The 23,590-nt window shown below is 43.8% G+C and overlaps 1 protein-coding gene across 6 annotated transcripts in view; it reads right to left on the bottom strand.

The window, feature by feature from the left end:
* Nucleotides 1–578: 578 nt before the first annotated feature.
* WBP1L (WW domain binding protein 1 like) overlaps nucleotides 579–23,590 on the bottom strand; it is a 59,238-nt gene continuing 36,226 nt past the window's right edge. For 5 of the 6 annotated variants that reach the window (XM_059851885.1, XM_059851889.1, XM_059851887.1 and 2 more), the window contains 3 exons: nucleotides 15,149–15,251; nucleotides 4,305–4,466; nucleotides 579–2,907 (listed from right to left, as the gene is read on the bottom strand). In XM_059851885.1, coding sequence (XP_059707868.1) covers nucleotides 2,171–2,907; nucleotides 4,305–4,466; nucleotides 15,149–15,251 — 1,002 coding nt within the window. In that variant the 3' untranslated portion in view covers nucleotides 579–2,170. The remainder of the gene's footprint in view (nucleotides 2,908–4,304; nucleotides 4,467–15,148; nucleotides 15,252–23,590) is intronic. The other variant, XM_059851888.1, reaches the window with a different exon arrangement.

Below are 23,590 nucleotides of genomic sequence, written 5' to 3'. Positions count from 1 at the left end.
TAGAGCAGTAAACCCCATTCCTTACAGACTGATACAATTTTTTAGCTTCCTCTGTGGTGTGAGGAACAAAACCAGGTGCCAATATGTACAGAATTCCTGGGGGTGGCACTGGGGATCTTTAATTATCTTCTCCAAAGATACACGTGGTCAGTGTACACAACTGGAAGTGATCAGCCCCCATGCAGCCAGGCTCTGGGGCACGTGCAGCCTCTCTGTCACCACTCATCCAAGTCTCCAGGCTCCAGACATTCAGGAATGAGGTCTCTTGAATCCAAATTGAAGTCCTTCATTTTTAAGAGCACCCTAAGAACCAAACTGAAGAGCTGTCCTTATCTGCTGTTCTGAGGAAAGAGAAAGGCTGTGATGGGCAAAGGAGTGAGATTCTTCCAAACCCTGTAAGGTAAGAGTGGTCTCCTCAAATGTGCAGGTAAAATGCTGCCGTAAGCACCACTTCCGTTGCAGGCTGCTGTTGGCAGCTGGTGCCAACACACCTCCAGGTAGAGTAACAAAACAAATCCACAAACTAAAGACAGATCTTGTTCTTAGCTCACAAAATGATACACATACACATGGACAAGTTATCAGAAAAGGCATTATATTTTGGTTTCCACCTTAGTTAAAACTGATTTTGGTTTTCAATCAATCAGATCTGAGTATGTCCAAGTTCAGGTTTCAATGCTTTTTTTCCCCATAACAGTAATGATCTGGACGACCATAATTATAAAAGGGACGGGGAGAAATCCCAAGAACAAGTTACATAGTCTGAACTGTGCTCTATTCCACATGAGCACTCTAGGGAATGTTAGTTTCAGTTCTTACTTTTTTTTTCTTTTTTTTTTCTTCCTTCAGGTTGTTACTAACAAAAATCTCTACTGTTTATTAAAGCAAAGCTACAGTAAATTTTCTTGCAGTCTTACAGCAGGTTTTCATATTACCAGTAGGACTCGCATGCATGGATTGCAGTCACACACACACGCTCACAGACATTATACAGTAGCCAGTTGCCACCATAAAAAAAAAACTAAAAGAAAGAAAACAGACATTCATTTCTTTAAGTGGTCATCATTAGAATCGCACCAAATTTTTGGATAAAAAAAAAATACTGCACAGGTCTTCCACATCTACAAGGTAAATCATCCCTTTCGCAATGGACGGAGCTCTCGTCTCCATTTGTTCAACATGCATCGCTAAAGCTTGAAGGCACGCTGGCCAAGGAGAGCCCTGTTCTTTTGTCATCTGAACTGCAGTGTGCTGCTATCGGGGTGCAAAAAAAGGACAAAAATAAAGCCAAGCCCTTTTGCAGCACACCGGGAAAAGGTCATTCGGAGACCACAGTACTTGGAAGGCAGCCCAGCTGCCTGGATTCTACTGCTAACTGTGCTCTTGGAGGCATTGAAGGAACACACTTGTGTTTAAAAATGACACATAAAGGCAAATTTCTGCAAACCCTTTCTTTTCAAACTGCCTAAGGTAGACTAACACTCCTTCTAGAAGAAACTGGTCCTTCAGTCACCAGCTTCAAGTGGGAAACTTCCTACCTGCTGTATTAAACACTGAAGCACCAGAGGTTATAGGGCTGATGTGTTTGGGCATTCACCAGCTTCAGGGAAACTTAACATCAGGAAAGAAAAAAAAAAAAAAAAAAAAAAAAAGAAAAAAGATGAAAAGAAATCCCCAATGCCTCAAGAGCACTATATCAAACCAGAACTCTTGGGCTACTGACTGCCGGCACTGTCAGAAGCTGCTTGCTTCTGGGAAGACACCTGGAGGTTGAAGCCTTATGGTGATCCGGTATCCTCCCAGGGTGAGATTTGCTGAGTTTTACTGATTGCGAGATAAAGCAGTGTTTCGGAAAACTAAAACCAACAAACTCATAATAACCATCACCAAAATCACCGTTGTAAAAATTCCATTCTTTAGAAGGTCTCATTGAGAAACATCAGTTCCCGCTCCACGGAGCAGGGCAGATACGATTAACAAAACCCAGAGTGACCCGTCCCCCACAAGCTGGGCCTTCGAGGTCTAGTCCCCATATTATATTGGAGGGGAGAAAGAAAAATAAACAAAAAAAAGAAGGTTGTATCACCTTTTCCTCCTGTTAAAGTTTTAATCCTCTTATTCCATTTTTATTTGTTTTTTTTCCCCCGATTCTCCCTTCCACTCTGCCACCTTAGCTGGGGGAGTTATTGGTACAAGAGTTTGGAGAGTCCTGCTCATTTATTGTGTTCAAGAGTACACACACTGGCTGCCGGGGCAGGTGGTGGTGGCTGTGTTCGCGGTGCTCCTCCGTGGCACTGAAAAGCCCTTCCTCCTCGTCCCCGTGGGGACGGCCGCTGCAGCTGTCGCAGAAGTCCAGGGGCCCGTCCAGAGCGTCATCGATGAGCCCGTCAAACTCCTTGAGGTCGTCGTCGTGATGGCCCCGGTTGCACACACAGACTTCTATGCCCGAGTCGCCGGTGAAACGGCGCTGCCTGCCCGGGGTCTTGTCCTTGGCATCGGGAATGGCGCTGCTCTGCTCTAAGCTCTCAGAGCTGTAACCTTTCAGCAGTTCCTCCTTGCACTCCGTATCCTTATCAGGACCAGCCCTCTCCACTAGCTCGGCTCCCGTGCTGGTGCTGCTGGGCTCGACGCTTTGCATTTTGGCGACGGCTCTCTCGCCCAGCACCGTGCTGGAGGGCTCGGGGTCCCCGCGGCCGGGCGCCCCGGTGCTGTCAGTACTGCTGTTATTGCTGCTGGGTGCTGCAGAGCTGCTCTGCGCTGGCTGCAGGGTCCTGGGCGTGTCCGGGATTGTGCTACTGCTGCCTGCTGGGACACACTGCTGATGTAAGGCACTGTACGGGGGCGGGGGGGTCGGCGGTCGGTTCACCACTTCCTCATAGGGAGGTAGCAAATAGTTTGGCAAAAACCCTAGAAGTGGGAGGCAAGGAGGAGAAGTTATTTCAGGAGCAGTTTATCTCAGGAAACAAGTCACTAATACAGGTCAGTATGGCATTTATCACCTACCAACACCTTCCCACTGAACAGCACAACAGGCTCTACAAAGGGGTGCCAGAACTTGTCCCAGATGAGGCATGTCATGTTTTAGAGAAGCAGCAAACACGGCAGAGGAGGGCACCATTACAGGAGGAGATGGACACAATTGGGAACAGCAGCCTGATCTCCTGGCTCTCTCTATACTTACCAGGCAAACCTCCCTGGACCATGTACCCCAAAACAGCCCCATAAACCACACTGGGAATGGCCTGCGCTGGCTGGTGGGAACACCTCCCCAGCCCTCTCCAACACTGCCTTCTCAGCTGAATTTCCACTTTCAAGAGCAAGGATTTCATCTCACAAAGCATTATGCAAATATGAAGAGACATGGGCAGTTACAAGGAACTTGAAGATCCTGGCTTTTGGTTGCTGTTTTAATGCTGGATTCAATTCTTCTGGTGCAGTCAGAATAAATTGGCAGTACTGGCAAAAGAGTTTGGCTTATGGTACTTACAGCCTTTCAAACCCATAAAAAATTTTGTTTATTTCTTAAGAGGCAACAAAATAGTCTATATAGACAGAATGTACTTTAAACACTGGAAACATTTAAGGGTAGCACTGCAATTTTCCATGTGCAATTGCATATCCCTGGGGCTGGGGAGGGAAAGGCTGCTGGGGATGATTTCTGAGGTGACTGCCAGAGTTTAACAAGAAAAGCAAGTTCATACATTCAATTCAACAGTCTGTCAGAGGAAACTCAGCTGTGGTACCTCCAGTCAGAAGGAGACTTGCTGTTCTAGCACAGCACAGCAGAACACAAGAAAAGCACAAAGTGACTGTACTTTCCCTGAGTGGTGGGCAACAGCTCCTTCATGCAAAGTCCTAGGGCTGCTCACCAGCAGTGTGGCCTGGGAACCACAGCACAGGGTGGGAGCCAGTTGAGTCTCTGCTGAGACTCCCCTTTCTCCCAGTCTGTGTGACCAAATTTTGTGAAGCCACTTCCCGCACCTCAGTCCCACGAGCAGCAAGTCCCGGCTGGAAAGGAGGAGTCCTGAATGAGGTATGTAAAGAACCTTTGCAGCAAAACCCCCAGGGAATCACTACACTCTCAGCAGTGGGTGTGAAGGTGCTGTAGTTGGTGCGGTTCAACTCCAGACTCAAGGGGTTTCAAATGCAACCAACACCATCTCCTCTCTGCCCACCATGTCAGGCAGCAAAGCTCCCACAGCCTCTTGCTGAGCCCAACTGCTGCTCCCTCCCTCCGCCTAACAGGGGGACCTGGCTGCTGCCGCGCTCCCCAGGTGTCCAGGCAGGGCAGTGTGAGTACATACGGAAATAGAAGGGCAGGGCTGAGTAGTTATGGGCCTCCCGGTACGCGATCAGGTTGATCTCATGCTGCCGCTGCTGCGCCTGCAGGCGGTGCTTGGTGCGGCGGTGATGGCAAACACAGCAGCAGCTGAGGATGATGATGATGGTCCACACCAGCCAAAACCCTGCAGCAGAGAAGAGTAAGTGTTAGCCATTGTGTGAGAGCTGCATCCAAATGCAGGAAACCCCAAGAAGCCAATGGAGAAGATAATCTGAAAGCCTGGATCTGAACCTGCACTGCTCTAAAGGCAGAAATATGTGTAGGTCAGGAGGCTTCAACACTGACCTTCCTGCCTGTGTGGGACACAGTGACTCCAACAGCCTTGCCAGAAATGGATAAGTCTGAACCCACTTTGGTAGAATGTGGATCATGTTCAATAGGTACAAGCCTGGAGAAAAACCAAATATGGAGACAGGGCTCCCCCCTCCATTGCTCCTACCCTTTGGTTACCATTTCTTCTAGCCAAAAATGAGCAGAGCTGTGAATAGCATTGAGCTTGCCTCCCACAGTCACTTTGGTTTGAAAATAACAATCAAGACACAAAAGACACTCTGCAGATTGACCACAGAAGAAGAGAAAAACCCCAAGCACTATGTTTTGCTTTTGTTTGCACTGCTCTTTAATTTCCAGCCCAAATCCTTCATTGTTATGTTTAACAAAAACATGTTCTTTTTTCATAAATGTCTCAAAATATTTTTAAAACTTATTTTTGTATTCAATGTCTTAAATTATCCAAAATTAAATTAAACTAGCCTCCCTCTCTGAATCCTCAAGAAACCCAACTTCTGCTCTGTTTGTGGTCATGGCTGGTTTCTGTGCACTGCTGTACCGTATGTACACTGCTCCTTAAAAGGGTATTTTAAAACACCACTTCCTGAATTTTACCCACACCCTCCAACATGTGGAATAACTCTCCCTTTCCACAAATTTCTCACTTGCATGCACTACAAAATGTTTCCGAGACACACTTCAAAAAACTGGAACATTCACTCCAGATTAGGCTTTTGTTTCCCGCAACTGCAGCCTGCAGCTTGACCTACCCTCAGTGTCTGTAAGCTCTATCTTTTTTAACCTCAGTTTTTGCATCTAAAGATACTGGGAGAACTTTTCCTTTAGAAACACATAGGCTTGGCAGCCACTCCTCGCTAGAAATCACAACACTGTTTTTCTTTCTGTAATACCTCTGCCACTCTTCACTATTCCCAAGCAGTCAAAATGGAGATTCCTAATGCCACAGCCCATTTTCAGGTTGGCCAGTCTATCCTGTGGTATCTAACTGCTCTTCTCTCTCCACTAAAAATCTCTAGTCATGCCTTTACAATCCCTTGATGTTTTCAGCATCCCCTGCTGTGTTTGCTGTGTTTTCTCTGCTAAGAGCTAGGTGGGGAAAGGTGAACAGTTTAGGAATTTGAAGAATGAAAGGAGTATTGCTCTGGCTCAGGACAAAGGGCAATTGTATCATCCATCTCAGAGACCTTACTGGGCTGTTTGTAGGGGAACTGGATGTGCCATATCGTGTCTCTGAGCATTTTGAGTGGGGACTTTCACCTCCCTGTGTCGTAACCCAAATTCCTCATGTATTTTGGCACAGCAAACTGAAATCTCTCTCCTGCCTTGTGCAATCTATTTCCCTAATCAACTGGAACCTGCCTTACCACCAAACTTATCAAAACCTGCCATCAAATGAAGGTGTTACATATTCCCCCACCCCCTTTTTTTTCTTGGCTGGAAATGAAGGTTCCTGGGTAGTTTCTCTGGCCAGCCTGCTCAGCTGTACCACACTGATCAGAGAAGAGACTGTGATCTTCACTCCAGAGAAGCAAAGGACAAAGTACTCAAGATGCTCTCTACACTTCCCAAACCAAACTGACAATGTGGCCATTGACCTCTGAATACCCTCCTGTTTCTAAAAAAAGCCTTTTAATATAAACTAAAAGGATTGATCCAGTCCACCCTTCACTCCAAAGCCAAACATCAGCAACAATTTCTGTAGCCTCTATCACTACCAAAATCTTGGTACACAAATGCAATACTTCAACTGTCTCACAGTTTGAAGACTCTCACCAATAAATACACTTTATTTCTTGGCAAGAGAAGGTCCCTTGGCTCTTGCTTGCTGAGGAAGCAAGAATACACTCATCAAAACCAGGTCATTGGCACAGCATGCCACCATGCACTGAGGCAGGCCTGCAGTTCATCTTCTAAGTACTCCTTATTTTCAAAGAGCAGTCCATGATCATGAGTTCAATAACAATGGAAAATTACACCCAGCTATCCAGGGATTTTAGCTAGAGTTATGAAAACAGATGCTTTTTAACACATTTGATCAAGTCCTTTCCCAAGGAGTCTAGATACAATGGTAGCAAGCAGCACTTAATTAGTTAAGATGTCCTGGAGAACTGCCACTGTTAAGCAATCTCAGCTGCAGCAGCCAAATATTTCTGCAGGGAATAACTGCTCCCACCCAAGCCTGCATCCAGAAGATTAAAAAAGTATTTCTTTAGAAAACTTCTCTACCCATTCCAAACAAAAGTCCCAAATGCTTTGCACACAAACTGATGCACAAGCTCAGAGTAGGGGTCAGAGTAAGCTCAGCCATTCCTGTGAAGAGGTGTGGCAATTCTGTTAACACGCAGCAACAACATACAACAGCTTAGGATAATAAATTAATGTTGGAGCCTACTGAAACCGCAGGTGGCATTTAAGTAAATACACCATAATTTATTGCATTGCAATTTGGCCTCGGTGCCAGGAACAACACCTTCATTCTCCTGCAAAGGGTCTGTGCGTGCTCACAAATCTGAGCAGATGAGATCTGTTGTTTTTCATGAGAACTTCCAGAAAAAGAACCCACTAATACCACATTATTGCCTGGTTTCATTAACTGCTGACACTTCCTAGAGCTTCTAGGAATTACTCAACCCCTGACTCAGCACGAGCCTGGAGGACTTGCCTGGATGATCACAGGACATCAGTAGCATGTGCCCACCAGAGTAGTTTGCTGGCCTGACTTCTGGCATCCTCTCTAATGGCTGTGTCCCCACCCTGGCACCCAACAGCACATCTGCACCACAGGGCTGGAAAGCCCCCAGTGCATGGGAGGCAATAGCATGGGACACCCATGGGAGCTGAGGCACTTGAGCAGAGGTGCCAGTGCTCGTAGAGGAACTGGGCGCAGCTCTGGTTGCTAGCCCAGTACTGTGCTGGGAGTTCAGGGCCTCCACAAAATGCTCTACAACACTCCCTTGCCAGGAGTTTGGGCACAGCTGCAGTTTTGGCTGCAGAACAGAAAATTGCAAAATCCTAGAAAAGATATAGTATGGTCATTTATCTGGAATAAAGCTATGCTCCAAGGCCAAGTGCAATTGTAAATATTATGTCTAAAAGTATGGAGTGAACAGTGAAGATGTTCATGACTGAGCTGTGCATTTGTACACCTGGTGAGGCTTGGCTTCAAACCAACAGCAGGGAGGTAAGCCGAGCAGACCACTGGCCCGTGCAGCCAGCAGCTCATTTGGCAGGAGGGGAACTGCAAATTCACCCAAAGACAACACAACATGAGCAGGAAACTCAGGGGCCAAGCACAGCAGCAGCACACACTAACACCTCCTTCAGGGTAAAAACAGGTACCAATTCTGCCTTGTACTGAAAATGGGTAAGATGTATGGAGGCAACTAAAGTTTGGCATCAAAAAGACTCTAAAAGCCAAGTAAAACTGAGCTTCTGGTTGTGTTCAATGTCCCCAGAAGCCTTACTATTGCCTAACGCCCTCCTCTTGTTCTTCAAGATGTTTTTTCTTCCCAAATGGATATGAGCTGTTTTTCACCAGCACTGTGTTGAGCGACTGCTGCACTCACTGGAAAAGGAAAAATGATTGGGAGACACATTCTAAGCCAAATTTTCCATTAAATGTCTGATTTGAGAGTATTTTCCACAGCCACCTTTTGCAGGGACCACTGGGAACATAAGCTTGTGGCAATCTTAGGACAACATGACAGACAAAAAACAAACAGTGACTTTGGAAATACAACTTCTGATAGACAGCCAGAGCAGAAGTAAAGTACCAGTCTGGAGTGAAACAGGCACCAGGAGACCACTAGACTTGAAGGCAATTTCAGTCTTGCTCTTGGCTCATGGAAGAGTCAGAAGTTGCAACACTCTCCAGCCCAAAAACAACTGAGTCTTGAGAAACACTGCTATATTTTTTTGTTAAATTCACTGGTGATGCCTACAGGTGGATAGTGATGGAAGGAAAGGTGAAACAGACACAGCCAAGGAGTTGATTATTGCCAAAAGATTTTCCTGCCAGAGCACCAAAACCTTTAATGAAAGTAAAAGAATCAGCACCAATCTGTAAGCTGAGAGCTGTAAGCCTGACATGAGCAGGAAGCTCAGGAAGTCAGAATGGAAGCTGCAAAAACACCTGGGAATGGAATTAGGTCCCATGAAAGCCATCTCTCAGAACCAGAGGAAATACTGAAGAAAGAGAAGGCTGCTGCTACATTTACAGAATTCTTGCGAAAGGGAGCCCCATCACATGGTCATACACCAGACATGTTTCCTACCAGCTGTGAAAGAACATGCTTAATGCTTCAAGAAAACCCCTTCTAGGACACTAACCACAGTTTTGATCAAACTTTAAAATAAGTAAAAATAAAACAGTTTAATAATTAAAAACCAGAGCATTCCTTATGAAAAAGGAGGGAGCAATGTTTGCTTTGATGCTGTACTGTATTTGCTGCCTGAGATGTTGCCATCAGCAATGCCGTTGAGGGAAGCTCCTTTTATCCTGTGCAAAATGGAAAATGTTTTCTGGAGCATTCCAAGGGTATGAACAGAGAAATTTGCCCTCAAGTTCATGGTAAACTTGGGCAAATGCCACGGCTCTGTTGGCAGGAAATCCCCTAAAAGCAAGCCAAAACATACTGCAAAGTGCCTTTGTGTCTGCCTGACAAGCATCTGGGTAATAGCTTTGGCTCCATGAGAGCTGGTTCTGAACAGAAGGAGAAGTGGGACAATTTCATTGACTAAGAAATGTCCCAAATGGTGGCCTCACAGTCAGTCATGGCTGGAAAAAAATTGTCTTTCACAGGGCCAACACTATAATCAAAAAAGGGAAGAGAAATTTACTTGGTACCACAACCTGGATGCGCTTGAGTTGTGTCCTTTGGCAGAGGGGTCACATCACCTCCTGCCACTGCAGGCACAAGCCTGTACGAGCCAACACTGCTGCTCAAGAATGCCAGATGAAGGATCCACGAACATTTTGAGAAGGAATAAAAGAAGCCGCTGAATGACGCGATTCTCTCCTGCCTGTCTCAACCATACCTCCTGCTGCTTCCTCCACCTCTTCTTGTGCCGGCACAAAGTTGTGCGCAACTGTGGTTTGAACTGGTTTGAGGGAACCAGAGCAGGTTGAAACTCGTTTGGCAAACACAGCAGCAGCAGCAGCAAGAGAAAGACTGTGACTTTCAGTGACAGTTTTATGTTCATTTAAGTCATTGGAACTGCAGTCCCAGCCTGACCTCACTGCAGGAAAAAGTTACTGAATATTTGTAGAGTACAATGGCAAAAGAAAAAAGCTGAAGACATCTCCAACTCCTGCTCGATTGCTCCCAAACTGGTAACAAAAGGATACACACGTTAACTGCAACTGGTTTCTAGTTTTGAGAATAGTGCCCACCATATATGGTACCCCCACTGCAACGAGATAAGATGGAAAAACAAGTTTCAGAAAAATCCTTTGCCCATCGTGCAGTAAGAGTCCAAGTGAGGCAGTAAATGTGCAGACACTGCTTTTATGCCTCTCTCCTAGGGAGGGAGCCTTCCAAGGGCAATTGCTCCCATGCTCCAGATGACATATTTTTGAGTCCAGTCCCTCCCAAGAGATCTATGTCAGTAAAATGAATGTTGAACAATAGTCTAACAAAGACCAGAGTGGAACATCCAGCTGAGACCATGTCATGAACATCTGGGAACAAGAGATCTAGGTACTTGGTGACAAGCTGGGTTGGAGGTATGTAGGACAGGGGGTGAAACAACACTAGAAAGTTCTCTTGCTTTTCCAGGCTGTTTAGCACATTACAGGTGAAAGCAGCCACATAGGGCAAAAGTCAGTATCTGCATAGCCAAGCTATGCCAGACAACTTGCCTTCTGCTTTGGATCTGTGAATTTTACTGAGCCAGACCAAAACAAACTTAAGATGATTTGGCTGTCTGGATTAGGCTACAGGAAGTCCAAGTAAATCAGGAAATAACTCCCTCAGTGACCTTATTTATTATAAAGAGTTTCTGTGTGGTTGTGACATCTGTTGTTTGCCCTATACTGTTGGTGAGGCTTTGTCATGGCAGGGCTATTGCTGCAGCACAGCTGAGGAGGAACAGCCCAAGGGGAAGTTTGAGACACCTAGGAAAGAGAAGCAAGCACAACCACGTAGAAGGCTGGGTGAAAGGCAAGGAACAGCAAAAATCCTTCTTTGAAAAAGGATGTGGGATAAGACAATATGGGGTAAGGACGAAAACATGGGACTGGTGCATTGTTTGACTGAGTGTTTTGGAGACTGCAGCAAACTCTTGGACGTGAATTCCTATTACAAAGCTGACCTCCTGGAATATGTACGTGGTACAGCAGTTGCTTTAGTTTTAGCAACTAACCGGATCCTTGCCAGAATTTTCTGGCAGCGTGCTTTTTGGGAAAAGAGCTGTCTAGCGATTCCAAGGGGAAGCGTGCAGAATGTTCAAAATCAGCAAAAACACTGACTGTGCTGCTTGCAAACAGAACATTTTTTTCCTGTACAACCCTTCCACTAGGAACTAAACAGTCAAGATCTTTTTTTCTTTTCTTTCTTTCAAAAATAGAAGGGCTCAGTATCACTGCTAAAAAACACAAAGAAACAAAACAGGCACAGGCAATATATGAATGCTCACTCATTACCAGGGCTGGGCTGCTGTACAGTACCTACGTGACCCAAGACCAGCTAAGTCCTCCAACTTCTAAATCCTACAGCTTTCTGCAAGCAGTGAGCAGCTGCCTGTTTCCATGCTCCATGATTCCTGAAGCATACTGTACTATTTTTCCAACCACACAATGAAATGTACTTTCACAGCTTTGCTTGCTGTGTTTAGAGCCTCTGGAATCATTTAATGATTCCAAAGGAGAGACACAAGGACGGATATTGTCAGCAGACCTGGATTTAGTGCTCAGTCCACATTATACTCTCAAACCTGGGAAAATCCAGAAGCTCTGAGCCTGACTTCTTAGCCTGCAAAACACAGGAACTGCATTCCTCGATTACCTTCTCCTCTGTATTTTGAAAAGTATTTTGGAATGTCTAAGCAACAAGACACCTGTCAGGCCTGGAAAAAGGCCAGCATTGGAAAACTCCAGCAAATCACAATCACATCACAGAGACCTGAATAAAAACTGCTAGGAAGCAAAATCCAGCGTCTGCTGCCATTCTCCCCCTTGGAGACCATGAGTTCTCTGGGGAGTCCAATTAAACTGTTCAATGAAAATGCTGACCCAGCTCATCCACCACTCAAACATCTTTTTGCATGTGAGGAAATACAACAGCAAACTACATTTTTCCATTTTATTTTTTATTACTATGTTCCAAGAAAAGAAAAAGATGTAACACAGCTTTTGCCTCACCAGGTTACCAGTTACCAAGCTTAAGAACTAATTAGACCTTTACATAGTTATTAGACCTATATCTATAAATCTGAATATAGTTTTATTATTTGGCAACACAGCATTGTGTTTTTGTTTTTTTTTTTTTTTAAATAAGAGGTGGGTGGAGAATCTGAACTGGGCTGTTATCTAATTTTAAACATAGGCTGTCCACCTGCTTGGCATATCATATTCTCCATTCTTCCACTCCACCCCTTAACAAAATAATACCTTGATTTTACATCCTATTCCACTACCCTCAACGACTGGTTTAAAATTACCACAATCTCACTTGCTGCCTAGAATTGCTGAGATCAGCCATTTTCAAAGACAAACTTCCCTCAAATTCTGTAACAGGGAAAAAGGTCCTTTTTACAGGAAAAATTCCAAGTGGCCACAAAACAAGATCATGTTTCAGAACGCATGTCCAGCAAAGACTGACTAGTTTTCTTTTCCATTTCAAATGCCACCCTCCTCTGCTTCTTCTTCCCACAAAGCTGTGGTGGTAGATAAATCCAGGATTTAATTCAACAGGACTAGCAAGAAGGTCTATTTTCAGGCACACAAAAGTCTGAAACACACACCGGTGGTCTGAGAAGGTCAAGAGAAGCAAAAGCCTCTCAAAAGCTACTTCAGTACATGCATATGCTGGTTAAAATCAAAACAGAACAACCATGAAGCCATACTTAAAGGTGCTGCTATGTTAACTGCTCATTAACCAGAAGTTATTATTAACTTTTAAAAAGCTGATCTATTCCCAAGCATGTAAAGCTGTTGCTCTCCACTGCTCATATTAAGACTACTTACATTTACTATCACCACTTTTGACCTTGAAGGCCTTCAGAGTGCCTCAGCATACACACCTACCAAAGATACTCCAAAACTCCTGAGCAGCAGCTAAGCTCACAAGCCCTAGAATATGGGTTTACATTTAAAGGACATGCTCCCTTCTATGACTCCTTCCCATCCAAAGGAAACTTTCTTCCTACCATTCATAATGGCAAAGTAAGCTTTCAAAACATTAACTGATTTTATATCAGTGTGGGATGTTTGCCTGAATTTGCAAAAAGCCTAGAAAACAAGTCTCATGTTTGAATTACTCCCCTCATGTTGGTGTGGTACACAATGCTCCCTGGGAGGCAGAAGGAATGTGAATACACAGAAACCTATCTCCCCCGAGGAACCATCCAGCAGCGTGTGTGACCAACATGTTCAATCCATGATCTCACTGTGACCTGTGAGTCTACTCTAAAAAGAAGCCTTTAATATTCTGCCTCCTTCTAACAAAATCTGGTTTTGTCTTCCAAGAACTTTTATGATGCAGCCAGGCACTGCCAAGTATAAAAGTCTGTGCCATACTGAGAGCACAAAGACAGCTAAACCATCCCATTAAAATGGCAGGGGGCTATTGCTTGGACCAGACTGTTTGTATGCAATCCCACTAAGCCTCTCTTTCAAGATGCCCATGGGAGAAACATGGTGACCGTGCCACCAGCTCCACTGTGCAGCTGCACTCCACACTGCTGCTCAATTTAGATCCTGCTTGCTAAGGAGCCTGTAAGCCTTTGCACACAGGCATCTTCCTCTAGATTCCCACCCACACCAAATGCAAAACCGGGTTTGACCTTCCCCACTCTGCTCTGTCCATGCACCTCCCTCTAGCCTGAAAAAATTCTTGCCATCTGTCCTGCCTGTGCTGCTGACTGCTACAATCTGACCCAGGCACTTCAAGGCTCCAGTATGGTCATGTCTGTTACTCAGCCTGCTACGGTCCCTGGAGCTGCCCATGACTCCCTATCCTGAATGGCTTCTTGAGCTGTTTGGACATTTTGGAAAGTAAGTCTGCTGTAAAAGGTCTGCAATACATTAAAATCCTGCCATTAGTATCGACACAGCAGCTACTGGAGTCTGAGCACAGTGTATCTTGAAGATGCTTACTACAGAGTCCTGTTCAGTTTATAACCACATCCCCCATACTTCACTGGCTAATTTGAGAAGTAAAAGCATGTTTCTAGACTAAAGGATGAAGTGTCAGCTATTGCTGTCCTTGGATCCAGGTTAAGCAACAGTCTTTGTATGTATAACACATCTCCACACACAAGCTACTTTGAGAAAGTGAAACCGTGGGCACAACAGAGGGATTAAGTAAAAATTGTAGTTGCATAAAAACTAGAAGATACCATTGGGTGTGGTAAGAAAGTATCTCCAGTCTCTAATGTAGAGGTACAATGTTCAGAGCACCACATTTCCAAATTCCAGGAGCAGAGATGCCCTCCCAGCCTAGGCTCAGGGCAGTACAACAGCACAACATCAATGTTCAACCTTTTGTGTTCCTCCTAAAGAAAGAAGATACCATCAGACTGAACAAGCTTAAGTTTTCCTTTAAAATTCAGCAATTATCACTTTCTTATGCTTTCAAGTTCCTATTTTTCCATATATCTTAATCAAGTTTTCCTGACCACCTGCTTTGACCTGCCTGCTGCCATCTAAGGGGACTAGGCAGGTACAGTCACTCAAACATCTGCTGGAAACTTGGCTATTTTTAAATCTCACATTTTGGGAAAAAGGAGATAAGAAGGGCTGCAATGGGCAATGTGTGATCCTCACAGTACAACATTCTCCCACTGCAAACCCACAGGATTTACCCAAGACTCTCTCTACACAAGGACTCTGAACAGTCCTGAAGAGAATAAGCACACTGGCTATGCTCCTTGAAAGGACATCTTTAAAAAGATATACCAGATTTAAACTTCTTGTGCCTGCAAAGAACAAAACCAATAGATAAAAGACACTGAATTAATTCCCTGTTTGAGTGTGTCAAGCTCCAGTGTTGTATGTATGGCATTTCTCCCTCAAGCTGGTTTCCTTACTCCTGTATAATGTCTTGAGTACCCAAATCAGTGAGAAGAGCAAACAGCAGTGGCAAGATGACCCATTACTCCTGAGAAAGCACCCACTGTGACAACCCTATTTCCTTGTCATATCACATCAGCTCTGGATCGTGCTGCAGTGAAATGCAATGGCAATGCACAACAAGGGCTGAATACAAAACCCCATGGGACACAAGCCAGACCTGTAGTATGGTACAAGAGCCATGCAGATTAGGAAGGGAAGCCATACAAAATGGAAGGACTTACACCAGAGTTCATAGTAGTAGTTGCAACACTGGGATTGTCCACAACAGTGGCCCGTTTCACATATGTAACTTTGATTGTTGACACCCATGCAGGTTTCCTTGTCCTAAAATTAAACAGACACACTTTTAAGATGCTTTGTCAGTATCTTTTGTAAATGTTTTATTTGATGATCTGCAAGCATTTGAAAAGTACAAGTTATGGTCTCTGGAAACTCTAAAATACATAAGGAGGTTAAAAGACATCTATGGACGACCAAAAAACAAAAGACCAATCAGAAGAAAATCCCCATAACTTCAAACCCATGAGTTACACTCTTTTAGCATCTAGTCAGAGCTCTCATTATCCCTCTCCTTTTCCACTGAAAGTTACCACATTTTGGGAGCCAGGCATTCTCTTAGAAGAAGAGATGACATTTGTTCCACATTGTACACAATATCACTGTATTACTGGGGCTGAATGCCAAGTGGAGGAAAAGCATTCATAAAGGGAACATCATAATTTGAGAAAAGACTGCTTGGATTCATTTAGATCAAAGTGATAATTACAATATGTTCCTGCAAGATTCCTATCTAAAATGATTTCTTCATAATTAGCCATGTGCTTTATGGAAGATCAGCATTCCTGTAAAACTTCTTCCTGGAATAGAAAGTAGTCCAGAAGCAGAGCCAAATCAGCTGTAGCAAATCACCCAGCAGGTCCTCAAGACGCCTAACATGGAAAAGGTCTATGCTGTGAGGTCTCAGGTCCCCACATGGTGCACCACTTCTCAGAAGTCTGTGTTTTCCTGCTAGTCTGAAAACATGGCTGGGAAAAAGTATAAAACACAAGAAAACAAAAGCCTTCTACAGGCTGTGGTTTGTACATCCTCCAATAGGTTTTGGAGCAACCTGGAGGTTCAAAGAACACTATGGAATTTAAGAAACAAAAAAATTTGTTTCTTATATTAATTAAATCCACTGTAACAAAGTTTTTATAGTTTTTATTTTCCGTTTCCTTCACTTGAAAATTATTTTAAGGAAACTGAAATGTGGGTAGGCTTATACTGAAAGCTGTGTTGAAAAAAATAGTTTTGGAAGTACCAACTTGCAAATAAGAAAACACCAACCCACTAAAGCCCAACAAAACCCCACCAGTAAGTGACAGGGATGCACATTTGTGGATCCCAACACTGGCTGAACTGCACTGCTCTTCTCTTTTATGTGAGTCCACCACAGCCACACTTTTCACAAACTTCTATGAAGCTACCTACCACACATGCTAAATACCAAGTGCATTTCAAATGTTGAACCACCTCATTGAACAAGTCATGTGAGGCAGCAGTTTTAATGCAGAAAAGTCCTCCATTAAGTTTTCAGTGTATTCGGGGACCTAGAGGAGAACCAGCACTTCCCCACCAGCACCCCTGCTGGAGAGACACCTCCCCAGCACAGGTCTCTCACCTAAGCATCCAAATTACAGAAGCAACATAACTTTTAAAAGCAGAACAACCTCCTACCATCTGAGGCTCAACAGGAAAGGCCCCATGCTGCTTCTTTTCTCTTAAGAAACTTTTGAAAGGGTTTTGATCATGTGAGGGCACAATTCAGCACACACAACTTGGCATACAATGAAGCTTTCCTTCCTTCCATGGATATCATGATTTCCAGAAAAGGCTCTAAAAAGCACCTTTAAAACTCACCCACAGAGGCAACAAGTTGGAGGGGTACCTGCCTCTACTTTTCAGGAAGAGACAAACATTTTGCTGGACAGACCAGTCCAAGTACTACAGGCAGCTAAAGCGAACATTTGGCTCTTGAGATGTTGGCGTGCCTTGAGATGTTGGCATGTCAACAGTAGAAACACCATTTTCCTCTGAGGTAAGGACATGTTTCCATCTCTAACTGGTGGCAACTATTAGGAGACTTTGCTGAGGTAGCACAGTATTTTCTGCTTCAAGCACACTATTCAATCCAAAACTAGTAATTTTAGCCAGCAAAAGAACTAGAACTAGGACACATCTATTATCTGCTTATTATTAGTTTATTTACATTTTTCCTCATTTTTCTTGGCTTTGCAGAGCTAATGTAAGTGATGAACAGCACAGATTTTGGCTGTCATATGAAGAGAATTGAGAAACTAAGATGCCATTGCAAAATTGCAACCCTGTTGATAATGCTCAAGTCAGAGAATGACTAGCTGAGGTTTGTGGTTGTGACACGTGAAGATCAATGTGACCTGTTGAACCAGCAAATGAATCACATGGAGCTGGTGAAAAACCAGAGCCTCATAGTGCCATTTTATTATCTTCTCTGCATCACCACACTTGATCCATCCTTGACCACTTCTGGTTTACTCCCCAAAAATTTCATCCATTCAGTGCTGCCTGCTTCAAAGAGCAGCAATAAGGAACAAATCAGTGTCTTTGGGCAGCAGCAACTCGTAACATCTTAAACTACACTTTTCCCACTTAAAAACTTGCAGCACTCCTGATTTCAGAGACTTTCATCACACCGTCCTTTTATTTGAACTTACTGAGTCCCTCTTGCCAACCTCATTATATTTGAAATGACTTTTCCACACATGCTTATGTGCAGGGCTGCTCCTTGTTAGCCCAGCTGGCCACCATGTGTTAGTACATTCTCAAGAGAGGATCCTGAGCAGCTAGGATGGTGTTCTGCAGGTTCTTCCTGGAGATCAAGTCTCAGGCAACATCCTGCTTCCCATCTAGAGCAGAGTTTAAATCTTACTGTCCAGAGCTTCTTTATACACTGACCAAGACAAATGCTCTTCCCTGCTAATGCACATGTGCTTGTACCTTCATATAATCCCACAGTTGGCTTTCAGCTCCCACAGTTCAGAACAGCAGGGATTCTGAAGTCCTTGCAGTGCTGACCACCAGCTCCTCAAAGTCCAAGCAGCTCATTTTGGAGCCTTTCTGCAGCCCTCTGCCAGCCCTGCCACCAATTGGCTTTAGGGAACATGGAGCTGTCAGACTTCGGGGCTACATGTCAGACCCAGAACTGTCACCAGTGTTTCCAAACAGTTTCACAGAATCAAGGAATAATTTGGTTTGCAAAGGATCCCAGCAGGTCACATGGTCCTACTACTGCTCAGAGCATGACTACCTCTTAACACTGGGTTACACAGCCTGGCATGGGGAAAGAGATAAAAGGTAAAGGCAACAGATCTTCACAAATAGAAGTCTACTAGGGAAAGATTCTGGCACAGGGAGAGCACTGCTTTGGGATATGTTACGGGTGACTCCTTTGGAACAAGTGTTTCAGTCTCCTTTCCTCTTTTAAGTCAAGACTCATTTCTGTGAAAAGCTGAGCCACTGTACAGTTTGCTCCTTTTCTGCAAGTCAAGGAAGAGGTTACGTAGAGCCACCCTGGCCATGACAGAGACCATGACACTCTTTGTTAGGAAATTTCTACCTACTTCCAACCTCTTTGATCTGACTTCACTTTCTATTTAAATCTCAGGCTGCACTTTTCATACCAGCAGTATTTCATTATTTCTACTTCCTTCTACCGTGCATTCTTTGTGCGATAGGCTGCCAAACTAACTACTTAAGATATATCAGCAGTACAGTTATCTAGAGTCTAAATGTCTCCTGGAAACAATATCCCAAGTGCTTGTGCTATGAAAGTGTACTATTCCCTTTTTCACACTAAGAGCCATAGACAAGGCACAAAGCTGAAAGAGTAATTTTATAGATAAGGAAAAAAAAAGGTGGAAAAAACTCTCATAGAAGCAAAGTTGGAGCACTCATATTTTATTGACCTGCCTTTGTTTTTAATTTCCACTGCAAACAGCACTTGTAATGGTAATTTTTAGTCATTCTTACCAGCATGGAGTTTTTATTGAACTATTACAGAAGGGTTTTGGAATATTTTGAAGGTAGCCTTAGGAAAACAAGGAAGGGGGAGGGTTTCTTTCCAAAAGCACTTTCTTCCCCAATAGCCAGTGGCTATAACATTCCAGAGTGGGCTTCCCTGCCGAAGGAGAGTCTCATTTTCTTGTTGTCCAGGCAAGCAAGCACATCCCTTCCCACCAGCCTTTGTTCAGCTAACTGATGCCTCCAGGCAGGATTACTAAGCAGGATCTACATGGGTCTGCCCTCAAAGAGGATTCAGCTCCATTAGAGCAGAATAGTCTTGTTTCACAACTAAGAAGCCAGAACATGCCATCCATTATCTCCCACCTGCAAAGCCTAGGAGATTCCCAGCTAGTTTCAGGGGATTCACTTTGTCCTGTAAATCAGCATGTACCCTAGGCTGCACTGTTGCATCACTGCCTCCTGGTACCATCCTAAGAGCTGGTCTGAGAAAATGGAATCACTCAGTCCCTGACACACAAAGATGGAGCATTTGGGAGAACACTCTGCAGATGTGGAGCCTGTGTTCCCTGCCAGCCCAGTGCAACAGAAACAATCTGTGATATGTGGTACAGGCTCTTTGTCATGAAATTGGTTGAGCTGGGAAGACCTTAACTGGTGCATTTTGAGAGTCTCTTCATATTAAGATGGGGCATTTTGGATTAGTTTTCACATGTCATAAACTTTATAAAGTAACAGTGAATAAGATTCTTTTCTTTACTTATTTTCTTGTTGATATTTGGCATTTGTGATAAACCTACAACCATACTGGCAACTCTGCAACTCTGCCAGTAGTCCACTTTTGCTGTCAAGTGCTTTTACAAATAATCCTTAAAATATCCAGCAGCAGAAGATGTAAGAACTCAAGGCAGTGCTGTATGTTGTCACATCTGAAGCCACAGCAAACAGTAATGTCAGTGCCAAGGAAAAAAGCCAATTATTCTCTTCACCTTCCAGTTAAGTATTAGACCTTTACTGGAGGTCTATGTGACAAATTAAAGGTCAAAATCTGGGGCACAATCAAGACAAGAGGCATTCATGAAGGTCTGAAGATTGACTGAGCTGCAAGGAAAAATGGAACAGACCTCCTCACCCTACATTTGTAAAGGTTCTCAGTAGTAAATGGTTGGTTTTAATAGCTGTAAATCTGTTAGGATTTACTGCATCTGAAGCCAATGTTGGAAATGAAGGGAAATAACTGACTGACAGTGGAGTTCCATCACAATAAAAGGATCAAGGCACTTCTCTCTTTTCTACTCTCAAAAGTCAGCAGTTAACCTGGGCACATACTGTTGCTAAGTCAGAAGGGAGAAAGATGAAGATGAGCAAATTCCAGGCTAGCGTGGCTCTTTTCCAAGTTGAAAATTAATATGTGCAACTGCAGCAACAAACATCACAGCCCACACTCAGAAGTGCATAGTTGGCAGCCAACAACCTAGAAAAGTTGACTCCTCAGTTGACATTAATCAGGTAACCAAAACCAGCAGTGGCCAGTATCACGAAATCTAATAATCATTTTAGCTTTTTGCTCTGTCTCCTCTTTCCACAGAAATCCAAACTCCATTACCCTAAATATGAGCGCCTTTATACGGCCTCAATGTGTCATTCAAACTGGCAGAGTATCCATTCATCCTAACCTTGGTAATACCCTGGGAAACACTTGGAAATGTGACTTGCATTTACGTACAGCAGTTTATAGGCCATTCCTGTCTCCTAGTATACCCACGTTTTTTTACCCACTCTAATTCCCTAATTTCTCCAAATTTCACTACAGCATTTGTCAATGCACAATGCAGCAAACTATTATTTTAACAGGAAGAGATGGAGAATAACAACAGGATGACAGGAGTGAGTAAAGGCCTGAATAAGAGGCATACAGACAGAGGGACTCAGAGAAAAGCCCAGCAACAGGATGAAGGGAGACTGCCAAAATGGCATCTGCTGAAGGGCAAGACACAACTGGTTATAACAGGACTTGGGCTCAACGTGTGACCACTCCAGACCTTCTGGTTTCACAGCTCTCATAGGGACTTTGGTAATAAGCATCTATTTAATAACAAATCAAAATCCTGACCTAGTTATTTCACTAATCTCATTAATCACAGGCAGCAGTCCCTTGCTCTCAGTACCCAGCCGCACCCATAACAAGCAGGATGGATTTAAGCAAGTGACACTATCCTCAGAAAAATGCACTGAAGTATGTATTTTGAGTAACTCACAGTCAGTATTTGAACCATATACATTCTTTAAGCATTCTGAGTAACAGAATGGAAGTGCTTGTCAGTATATTAAATATGTCAGAAACAACTATTTGATATCCACTATTTACTAGTTCCCACTTGGCTGTTACAATCTCACATATCAGACTATCACTAGTGTTGGTTAGCGAAGTGCATCAGCAACAGCTCATGAGAATGCTAACACAGAACTACCGAAGAAAATGATCTCTGTCTGATAAGGCACTCAAGTGGTAGTAAGTTAAAACTGCTACTGAAAATACTAGGCTGGAATGCCCAATCTTGCCACAGGGTTTACTACAATTCCTGGTTCGCCGGCAGTCCCCCAGTTCCTAATCAAAGTTAATCTTAAACAAAAACTCAGCAGATCCTTTCAGAGAAGGACAGCAGGTGGGATCACAGCAAGGACAGGCAGAACTGCTGGGGAACCCTGGATCATCAGGGCAGCTCAGGACCCACAGACATCGGTGTGGCTGAGCCTGCACCAAAGCCTCCAGACATCTCCTGCCTTCACAAACATTACACCTGTGAGTACGGAACATAAAAGCAAAAATCCACCACGTGAGCAAGTGTCATGCCTTTGGTGGCTTCAATTTAACAAAAACACGTTAAGAGTGCCGCAGATGAAAGTGGCTTTGACTGCTGGGAGTTACTGGAACCTCATGTGCCAGGCCCTGCCAGCACAACAGGGGACAGATTCCTGTAAGCCTGCCTTATGACAGACAGCTGAGGCCAGGAAATAAATCAAGTCTGGACGCTTCTTCTTAAGTCACCCACCACAAATTTTGTTTTGCAGAATGTGGGGGGGAAAAAAAAGTGTAGTAAGTGCAAATACGCAAACACTTTAGAAGTATAATAAGTTGGGGAGGAATGATGCCTCTGAGCTGTCTCAGGCACAATAAAGATCTCCAAAATGGGAATTCTAATCCACAACATTTATTGCTTCACTAATGCCAGCATCAGGAGAATTATATTTAGATCACCATGATTAATCAGCCACAACAGACCCATCCTCATCCCCAGCAGATGCAGAACCTCCAAGGTTTTATTAACCTTTATCTGAGGAACAAAGTGGTTTTCTGTATCCGTTTATCCTGGAGAAATATTCCAACTATCTTTAAAGGGACACTACTCTTTCACAGATCACGGACACTGATATATTTCAATAAGAGCTGGTTTCATTTTTGTTTACTGCAAGTTTCAATTTCAGATTCTAACAACTACGCATTAGTGTTTTAAGCACCATATGTTTACTTCCTCACCCCTTGCTAGAAGCCCAGCTGCAGTCCTCAGCCCTCTCACATTAAAGATACACACTTCTAGACATCTAGGAAATTACAGCTTTGAGGAGGTCATCTTGCATTTTGTTGGTCTAAACCACCAAAGAGAAGACCATGCTGAAAACCTCAAGTAGTTAAAATTAAAACTGAAAGTGTTCAGAATCCAACTACTTCTATTTTTTTTCCTTTTTCATTTCTGCAGTGAACTAGGTGAATGTGTTTGAGCTACCACCTCCAGCTTTAGGAGGAAATACTCAAAACTAAAAGCAGAGATCCCCTACAATCATGTTTCCTTGGATGGGAGCTTTAAACACCCACATTGCACTGATGTCAGATAGTGCTGACCTAGCTTTTTAGGCATTTAAATATCATCCCACTGCAACAATAAAAAACCCCAAATCAACCAGACACCTTACTTTTACCAGGTGTTTGGCAGTCCATCTGCAATGCTACAATGCTGCTGGCTCCCAAAGAAGAAATGAAGGCAGATCCAGGGAAAGCAGCTGTTCAGTGCAGTCCAGGGGTGCAGAGGAAGGGGTGCTGGTCCTGGGGAGCCAAAGGTCTCACTGTGATCCTTCCATCCTCATCACACAGCTCATGGGAGGGCACCCCACTCAGCACCTGTTCCCTGAGACTGCAGCCCAGGATCAGCATCCCTTGTGTTGGTGAAAACAACAAAGGGCATCCCAGCCAGCCAAGTGTTTGCAGTCTGAATGTACCAAGTAAAAACCAAGACACAATGGAGGTGATGAGATGTTCCTGAATTCCTCCCCTACTTTCAATTAAACAGCACTGCTCAGTAATAACCCTTGGAAAAAGAAATTTCTGAACAATATTTGCATGCAGGATCCACTCACAAATACTTAGATTTATTCTTTTTTTAAGACTAAAAATTATTAAAACTAAGAAAAGTTCAAGCAGCTCTTTCCCACTATATCCTTTATCAGCAGATAAAAATAGTCAACTTTGCTCTTGTGTTCTCGAGGCAACACCTTTTCTTCCTGCTTCCTGTAAATGCCTCTATTGATGCCGAAAAGTTACCAGCAGAGAAAAAACTACCATTCATCCA

This window comes from Haemorhous mexicanus, chromosome 7, assembly GCF_027477595.1.
Source record: "Haemorhous mexicanus isolate bHaeMex1 chromosome 7, bHaeMex1.pri, whole genome shotgun sequence".
NCBI lineage: Eukaryota > Metazoa > Chordata > Aves > Passeriformes > Fringillidae > Haemorhous > Haemorhous mexicanus.
This window is presented reverse-complemented; position numbering and strand designations above follow the sequence as displayed.